This window comes from Dipodomys ordii, unplaced genomic scaffold, assembly GCF_000151885.1.
Source record: "Dipodomys ordii isolate 6190 unplaced genomic scaffold, Dord_2.0 Scaffold31, whole genome shotgun sequence".
Taxonomy (NCBI): Eukaryota; Metazoa; Chordata; class Mammalia; order Rodentia; family Heteromyidae; genus Dipodomys; species Dipodomys ordii.
Genome location: NW_012267247.1, coordinates 8,895,010 through 8,904,303, shown reverse-complemented (window position 1 = coordinate 8,904,303; position 9,294 = coordinate 8,895,010). Strand labels below are relative to the sequence as shown.

Sequence of the window (9,294 nt, the reverse complement as noted above, 5' to 3'; positions counted from 1 at the left end):
TCCCTCAGCTCTTCAGCTCAAGGTGAGCGCTCTACCACTTGAGCTATAGTGCCATTTCCGGTTTTCTGGTGGTTTATTAGAGATAGGAGTCTCACGGTCTCTCCTGCCCGGTCTCTCCTGCCCGGGCTGGCTTTGAACCATGATCCTCAGATCTCAGCCTCCTGAGTAGCTAGGATTACAGGCGTGAGCCACCAGCTCCCGGCTACCATTTGACTCTTAGCACCACTTCCAGCCTTTTCTGAATAGTTTATTGGAGATAAGAGTCACAAATTTTCCTGCCCAGGCTCGCTTTGAACTGTGATCATCAGATCTCAGCCTCCTGAGTAGCTAGGATTACGGATGCACCAGTGCCTGTCTCTAAAATCACTTTAAAAAGCACATTTGAAACCCATGTTTTCATAGTAGAGTGTGCAGTTCTGACAGCTGATACTTTGGACTAAAGCAATGAGGAGCTCATTGAGTACTCTGCCTCCTCATTCATGGACACCACGTTTCCAGGAGGCCATTTGGCAGGGCTGAAGCTAAGCCCCCTCCTCCCTCCTTCTCCGACAAGGTTGTTAGAAAGCACAGGCTTCGTGTTTTACTGTAGAGCAGAGCTTGCCTCATGTGAAAGTAATCTCGAGCCTTCCTTCCAGGATTTTTTGTTTTGTTTTGTTTTTGTTTTTGTTTTTGCCAGTCCTGGTGCTTGAACTCTAAGCCTGGGCATTGTTCCTGAACTACTTTTGCTCAAGGTGAGTGCTCTACCACTTGAGCCACAGTGCCACTTCTGGCTTTTTTGAGTAGTTTGTTGGCGATAAGAGTCTCACTGAAGCGGAGCTCTGGTTGCTTATGCCTATAATACTAGCTACTCAGGAGTCTGAGATCTGAGGAGCAAGGTTCAAAGCCAACCTGGGCAGGAATGTCCATGAGCTTCTTATCTCCAATTAACCACCAGAAAACTGGAAGTGGCACTGTGGCTCAAGTGGTAGAGCACTTGCCTTGAGCTGAAGAGCTAAGGGACAGTGCCCAGGTCCTGAGTTCAAGCCCCATGACTGATTTACAAAAAAAAAAAAAGTCTCACTGAGTTTCCTGCCTGGGCTGGCTTTGAACCATCATCCTCAGATCTCAGCCTCCTGAGTAGCTAGGATTACAGGCATGAGCCACCGGTGACCAGCTTTCCAGGGTTTTACCTGACACCAACTGCATTCTTTAAACTAGGGGTCCTCAGGCTGGCATCCCCAAAAACACTCCATAGCACATTGTTACAGCATTCCACAGTGGTCCTGCTGAAGGTTTCTTCTGGCCCCTAATGCCAGTCACTGCCATGGGAAGATGCTAACACTAGAACAGCTAGAGGCAAAGTAGCTGCCTCTGAGGCAGGTGATTATTTTTTCCAGTCAAAGACAACATTGACTGTTACATCTCAGACACTTGAGACCAGAGAAAAACATCTTTACTCTTTTGCTTTCTGAAAATAGCTGTGAGTTTTCAGAGAGCTGTTCAGATATGACTCGTAACTTACGTCACTCTACATAGAGTTGGATAATCTGGTTGGAACAGATTATCTATGCAATAGAAGAGGAAGCAGAGGCTGGGGAACAGAACTTCACCAGAACATGACCACGCCAGTGCTTTCTGTTCCTAAGCCACTCCTTGCCTGGAGATTTCAGCATCCTGGCTTCCATTTGGAACCCTCTCTGCCCTTTAGCCTGATTCTCTCCAGTTTTAAACTGAAGGGTTCTTAGATCCCTTCCTTTGATTCTCAGAAAAAGTTGTTTTAATTTATGTGTGTAGTTTTCTGAGTAGCCGTCAACTACTTACTTTTCTTGGTGATTTTTTTTTTTAACACATCTTGGGTCTTAAATTCAGGGCCTGGACACTGTCCCTGAGCTTCCCTCCCCCCAAGGCTAGTGCTCTACTACTTGAGTCACAGCTCTACTCCTGGCCTTTTGGTGGTTAATTGGAGATAAGAATATCACAGACTTACCTAGGTTCACAGGTGTGAACCACTGGTGCCTGGCTGATTTGTTGTTTTTCATTGCTTGAGAGAAGGAAGGAGTCTTAGGAACATTGTATCTGTGCATCACAAAGGAGAATTTTGACTGAAGTATGAATGGAGTAGATGTCATAAAGGGTGACATTTCTGTTCAGATTTCACTTGGGGGTGATAATTCATTACTAAGCTGAGATTCTGGAAGGCCTTGAGAAGAACCTCTTGAAGGAAAATATGGAAGGAACTAAGATTGAGGACCTGTGAATATCTGGCTACTGGGGCCTTGAATCACCCTTGAAGGGACTTTGCTTCCTATATACTCTTGTAATGTATATCTCAACCTCATTAATATATGAGATACAAGTAGAGAGCTGTGCTGTGTGACCTCTGAGCTCTCTTGCTTCTTTGTGCCAATTTATGTGGCTCAATAGTGCAAGTCCACATCTCCAGTCCCTCCCCCGCAGTGAAGAACATGCATCTCTCGTGCAAGCGGTATGTTCTTACTTCCTGATGATGTGTGATCTGTGGTTTCTAGTAAGGAGGTCTTCTCCCCCCTTCTCTGTCTCTCTGTCTCTGTCTCTCACGCTCTCTCTCTCTCTCTCTCTCTCTCTCTCTGTGTGCAGGTCTTGGGGCTTGAATTCAGTGCCTGGGTACTGTCCCTGAGCTTCTTCAAGGCTAGTGCGCTCCTTGTCTCTGTCTTGCTGCCCACTGTGGTGCAAAAAGTCCAGGTAGACTGGACTGGCCCTTCATCCAACTATCTCCAAATGCTAGAAATCACAAACAAGATACTTCTCACTCCTTTCCATGCTGTCACTCTTACCATCCAGGTCCATGATCTGGTCATAAACTGAAACCCAGAGTGAAGCATTTTGGTATGAAATGCATAATTTATATGTGTATTAGTTTTTCTTACAAGCCATTTTCAAAGAAAATAGGCCTCACTTAGATTTTTGCTATATGTAGAAAATGTCTAGAGTTACCAGCTAGAAATGTAGTCACAAGGGCAATTTCTTTTTTTTCTTCTTCTTCTTTTGTCAGTAGTGGGGCCTGAACTCTGGGCCTGGGTGCTGTCCCTGCGCTCTTCAGCTCAAGGCTAGCCACAGCGCCACTTCCTGCTTTTTCTGCTTATGTGGTACTGAGGAATTGAACCTAGGGTCTCATGCATGCAAGGCAAACACTCTACCACTGAGCCACCTTCCCAGCCCCACAAGGGCAATTTCTTTATTTTACTTTATAGCAGTCTCCGTTGCTGGAGGAGTCCTGGATGCCATAGCGAGGCAGTAGAGCTGCCTCATCTGCGTCTTTGGACACCTTGGTGCATCTGTTTCTGAGAGCAGTAGCCTACCAGTCCATTATTTTGGCCACATACACTGCTGAGGGGGAAAAGTTGGGAAGTTCAAGAACTTAAAAAACTTTTCAGCTCCATGTAGTCAGGAACATGATGCTGAAATTGACACCTGATTCTTAGTAAATGGCTGGCTGTGAGTGTGATTCGTACCATCACCCTGGGTTGGGTGGGAGGATTGGTGCTGCTATTTCCCATGCTGTGCAACTGGTTCTCCTACCAGTTTCCAGACTGAACGCTGCTGTGCACTCTCCTCACAGATTGGGGCAGTAGGCTGAGAATGGATTCCATTAACCCTGTCCCATGCCTACCCCAGGCAACATGGTTCTCAGGGCCTGGGGATGGAGACTGGCCTGTAGTATTAGGTCAGTGGCTCAAGGAATCCCAAAAAACTACAAGGTGTGTAGTTTTCTCTCTTTGCTTCATGTGCTGGCATGATTTAAGTTGCATGAAAAATGGAATTTACTGAGAGTATGATGGTATCTTTTACTGGGAGTCTTGCTGAACCTGTTTGCTTTTATCCTGCTTTTCTCTGGGTGTGGTACAGTTTGGAGACAGCTAAGTGTCTATGTTCTTTCTGTTTTGCTGGCCTTGGTGACATTTTCTGACACAAAAATTAAGACATGGGATAACTGACTTCTAACATTGGCTTTTCCTGTTTATTAATTAAACTAAAGGTTTATGATTGATTTTTATAACGAGGTCCTATTTTTTTTTTTTTTTTGTCAGTCATGGGACTTGAACTCTGGGCTTGGGTGCCGTCCCTCAGGTCGTCAGCTCAAGGCGAGCACTCTACCGCTTGAGCCACAGTGCCACTTGCGGTTTTCTGGTGGTTTATTGGAGATAAGAGTCTCGTGGACTTTCCTTGCCCAGGCTGGCTTTGAACTGCAATCCTCAGATCTCAGCCTCCTCAGTAACTAGGATTACAAGAGTGAGCCACCGGTATCCGGCTGAGGTCCTATTTTTTAATGAGTTTCTTTTTTCTTTCTTTTTTTGGTCGGTCGTAGGGGCTTGAACTCTGGGGCCTGGGCACTATCCCTCAGGTCTTCAGCTCAAGGCGAGCGCTCTACCACTTGAGCCACAGCGCCACTTCCGGTTTTTGAGTGGTTTGTTGAAGATAAGAGTCTCACGGACTTTCCTGGCCACGCTGGCTTTGAACCGAGATCCTCAGATCTCAGCCTCCTGAGTAGCTAGGATTACAGGCGTGAGCCACCGGTGCCAGGCAGTGAGTTTCTTTTATTTGGAAACAACCAGTGTTGATAAACCAGGGACTTCCTGAAATCTTGTAAAGCCACTTACATGGGTCAGGATCCTGCCCAACTGTTGCTGTTACTGCCATTGTCACATTCCCTATGACTTAATCTGTGGACACAGATTAATTATTTTTGGAAGCTGGTATTCAGTACTTGACCTTCAACTCCATTTGATAGAATTGGGGCTCAGCTCTAGGTTGTAGGTTTTAAACAGACCAACTGCTGGCTCCCATAGGAGGCCCTAATGGACCTAGGGCATCTCTGGTCCTGGCCCAGATGCTGAGCCCTGCTGTCCTTCCCTGAGCAGTTTCCCCTCCCCCTGTCTTCTTCCTCATCCTGGGAAGTGGCTGGATCCCAGACCATTTGGGGTGGGCCCAGTCTGAATGCCTGGTATAAGGACCTGGAGTTGTTGGTGAGAGAAAACCTTTTTCCAACTAGCCTTGTGGCTGGATTGACATCCTATTATGTAAACATTCTGAGCAATGCTTTCCTGGGGGGCCTAATGCAAGCTTTCTGTCATTTGCTGTAATGACCTAATGAAGCAATCTTACTCTTGGCACTGGACCTGTAAAGGATTATGGAACCTGAGTATGACATGGGCACTGAGGCCTGCTCTGATCTTTACCGAGGCTTGGATCTGGACACTTCCCAAGTCCCAGCATTTGATTAAGACTTAGCTTGGCCTGTAGAATGGAACTTGGAACTTACTTCTGACAGCAGGGATGGTGCCAGCAAGACCCAGGTAAAGAGCATGGGGCTTCACATGCCTCTGATCACAGTTCATCCAGCATAAACCTGGAACAGTGTGGGTAAAAAGGAGACATAATCACTTATCAGATGAGAGCTAAGGCTTTTTCAGAAATGGATAAAGCGGTATGGATCAGAAAGTCATTTTTTTTCTTTTGTGCAAGTACTGGGACTTGAACTAAGGGTCTTCTTGTGCTCTAACTTGGCTTTTTTGCTCAAGTCTAGCACTCTACTACTAAAGTCACACCTCTATTTCTGCTTTCTGGTGGCTAATTGGAGATGAGTCTCATGGACTTTGCTCTCCAGGCTGACTTTGAACCATAATCCTCAAATCTCAGTCTCCTGAATAGCTAGGACTATAGGTATGAGCCACGGATTAAATGTTTTGATTAAGTGTAGTTTAGTTGAAGTGACAGTTAAAGTTCAAGCAGAATCCTTCTTCAGTGGGGCAGTTTAGTTTAGAACAGCCACCTGCTCATGATATGGATGTGTGCTGGTAGTCCTCTCAGTATTCCTGGTTTCTTTTTTTTGTTTTGTTTTGTTTTGTTTTTTGTTTTTTTCTGAGTCGTGGGTCTTGAACTCTGGGTCTGGGCACTGTCCCTCAGCTCTTCAACTCAAGGCTAGCACTCTACCACTTGAGCCACTGCACCACTTCCGGTTTTCTGGTGGTTTATTGGAGATAAGTGTCTCATGGACATTCTTGCCCGGGCTGGCTTTGAACCATGATCCTCAGATCTCAGCCTCCTGAGTAGCTAGGATGACAGGTGTGAGCCACGGATGCCCCGAAATATTCATGGTTTCTTAACATCCATATAGTTGCTGTCATCTTGGGAAAGGTAGAACAAGGTTTGTGTGTGTGTGTGTGTGTGTGTGGCACGCAAACGCATACATGCATGTGCACGGGAGTGGGGGAGGGGGGACAGGGTAGGGTGGGGAGAGGGCTTGAACTCAGGGCCTGGGCACTATCCCTGAGCCTCTTTTCCTCAAGGCTAGCACTCTACCATTTGAGTCACAGCACCACTTTTGGCTTTTCTGTTTACGTGGTACTGAGGAATCAAACCCAGGGCTTCATGCATGTTAGGCAAGCACTCTCCCACTAGTCATATTCCCAGCCCCAATGTTTTTAATATGTATGTTGTGAGGTGGGGGACATAAGTAGTGGGGTGAAAGCTTTGCACAGTTACTGTTTCATTTCTAGCATCTTCTGCACACACAGCACCACAGTCATAAAGGTAGGCTGTGTGGACCTTTCACAGGCTCTGTCTTTTTAAGTGGCCTCAGACATTTCTTTCCCAATGAGAGAATACTAGTCCACCATCAGCCACTTTTACCTCCATATCTCACTTAGCTGGTGCCTTGAGCAGACACTTGTGTAAGTAAAGAATTAAGAACAGTTGTGGACAATAGGGAGGTGTTTCCTGTGGATTAACAACATACTGTTGCACAAATGGGGGCCTTCTCATTTCATGTAGCCAGCTGTGGCTCACTAGAGAATGCTGATTTAGAAAATGTCAATGGTAGGTTAGGATGCTTACCAACCTCTTGGCCAGAACAGCTCTGTACTCTATTGCATTCCCATAAGATGTTTGTGAGGCCTGTGGTCATATATTTGTGGCCATTCTGATACCATCCAGGGGCTTCTCCACCCAGAAACATCCATCTCCAGTGTCCTCTTGAAAAAGTATAAGAATTGGTATAATTTCCTTTTTCCTGTTCTTAAAACAAAAACAGAAACAAAACTTAGTTGTTTTGCAAATATTCAGGGCAGGAAAATAATAACTGGCACAATGTAAGTTCCCCAGAACAGATTTCCCAAGAAGAATCAGGTAAGTGCTGGCAAATTCAACTGCCTGTGACACTGGCCAGGTCATTGGGTCCTAAGCTGACTAATACTGTCTGCTTGTTCTCAGGGGTATTGTGGCTTGCCATCAGCCATGTCAGTGCAGAGAAGAAAAAATAAACAAGTGCTAACCTGCTGAACAATGTAGCATGCAGGCCCTGGACACACACGTGCTATGGCTGGGCTTAGAGCTGAGGTCCACAGAGGGAGAGGGATTTGCATGCAACAGTCAGGACATATTGTTGAGTTCTCCTCCTGTATCACTAGCTGATTTGGTTTTGTTCTTCCAGGAGGAATCTGATGAGGGGGCGGGTCATGGACTGGGTCACCTGTCCATTCTTGCTGCCCGTGATGTTTAGCTGCATGGGCATCTTCGGCCTCCTCAAGCTTCTGCAGTGGATTCGCATGAAGGCCTACGTGCGGAACTCCGTGGTGGTGATTACAGGCGCTACCTCCGGGCTGGGGAAAGGTGGGTTGTAGGGGATGCCCTGCACAGGGCGGTGCAGGGGGGCAGGGGTGGACAGCTAGTTAGGCATGAGGAGATACTGGTGGTACAGGGACTATAAAACATTCAAAAAAAGATGCCACTGTTCTTGGTCCAGTTGGAAAAGCCCTTATGAAATAGTCAGTCCTCAGTGTCAGTTCCATGTTGAAAGAAGAATGAGGGGCTGGGAAGGTGGCTCAGTGGTTGAGTGCTTGCCTTGCATGCATAAGGCCTTGGGTTTAATTCTCCAGCACCATATAAGCAGAAAAAGCCAGAAGTGGCATTGTGGCTCAAGTGGTAGAGCACTAGCCTTGCTGAAGAGCTGAGGGATAGCGCCCAGGCCCAGAGTTCAGGCTCCACAACTGACCAAAAAAAAAAGAAGAAGAATGAGATATGAAAGCTCTTAGTTTTCAGATATGGACAACTAGCTTAACATGTTTTTAACCTCTTTGAGGACCAAATGAGGGATGCTTTTCTCTGGATTAAGCAGTACCCCTACCTCTTCCTGGGGCCTCGGCACATGGCCTGGATGCTTGCTGTCCCCATGCCTTCCCCCTCCTAGGGCTTGACAGGGGATAGGATTATTGGGGTCTCAGCTGCTCTTTAACCAGTCTTTAATTCTGTTCCCCCTCAGTGACACTTTGAGCTTTGAAGCCCAGGATGGTGTGCCGGGGATACAGTGGCATCCATCAAGTTCTGGCTCCCTTTTTTTCCTAGACGCTTACACAAATAAGTTGCATTGGCAGGACTAATGCAGACACATGGTATGGAGCCCCATCCTGTTTCCATCAGGCTGCACCCACCACACTGCTGCGCACTTTCAGGAAGAGGAAGACAAGCTCCCAGAACCTAACTTTCTGCTTCTACATATTGGTTGGTGGAAGCATGGCTAGCACCCCACTCTTAAGCATCTGCTCAGAGTGAGGCTCTGGGCCAAGTGCTAAACCCACAGAAGACACTTCGACAGGTCCCTTTCCTTGGTGAGGTTACAGTCTCCTGGAAAAAGGCCAGGTCTATCTCTTTATAAGGCCACTTCAGTTGTGGATGTTCTCAAGCAGGCCAGATAAAAGAGGCATCTCCCCCATATATGTGTTTACTTATATATGCCTTTGCATCAATGTTATACTTGCCTCTTGTGCCGATCATTTCTGGTATGTGAGCTCATTGCATTTCACAGCTGTAAGGCCTAGGCATGAATTGCCTAGGACTTCAGCAAAAAGCACAAAGCTAAGTGTCAAACCTGTGTTCTCTGACCCCAGAACTCAATCTTTTTTTGTGTGTATGTCAGTACTGGGGTTTGAACTCAGGGCCTGGGCACTGTCCCTTAGTTTTTTTGCTCAAGGCTAGAGCTCTGTCACTTGAGCCACAGCTCCACTTCCCCAGAACGCAGTTTTATGGCCTTATCTGAGGGGGACATTGTCCTGCAGTGGTGTGGGACGTAGGGACAGCATTCTAGATGGGTGCAGATGTAGCTCTTTGGAACACAAAGGAGCAGACAGGGTCGTCTCTAGGGTCTTAAGAGGCCTGCAGTTAGCCAGGGAAGGCTTTAGCGTATGGAGTCATTTGTACAGCTTGAGGTCTCTGATGGTGAACTTAGTGTCTGCCATTGGATCCAGATCCTTGCAGCGACAGCTGCCTCTCCAGGCCTTTTGC

General features: G+C 46.8%; 1 protein-coding gene across 1 annotated transcript in view; it reads left to right on the top strand.

The window, feature by feature from the left end:
• Dhrs7b (dehydrogenase/reductase (SDR family) member 7B) overlaps nt 1-9,294 on the top strand; it is a 43,881-nt gene that overhangs the window by 12,639 nt on the left and 21,948 nt on the right. Inside the window, exon 2 of the mRNA XM_013016272.1 lies at nt 7,448-7,626. Within this exon, the coding sequence (XP_012871726.1) occupies nt 7,448-7,626 (179 nt within the window). The remainder of the gene's footprint in view (nt 1-7,447; nt 7,627-9,294) is intronic.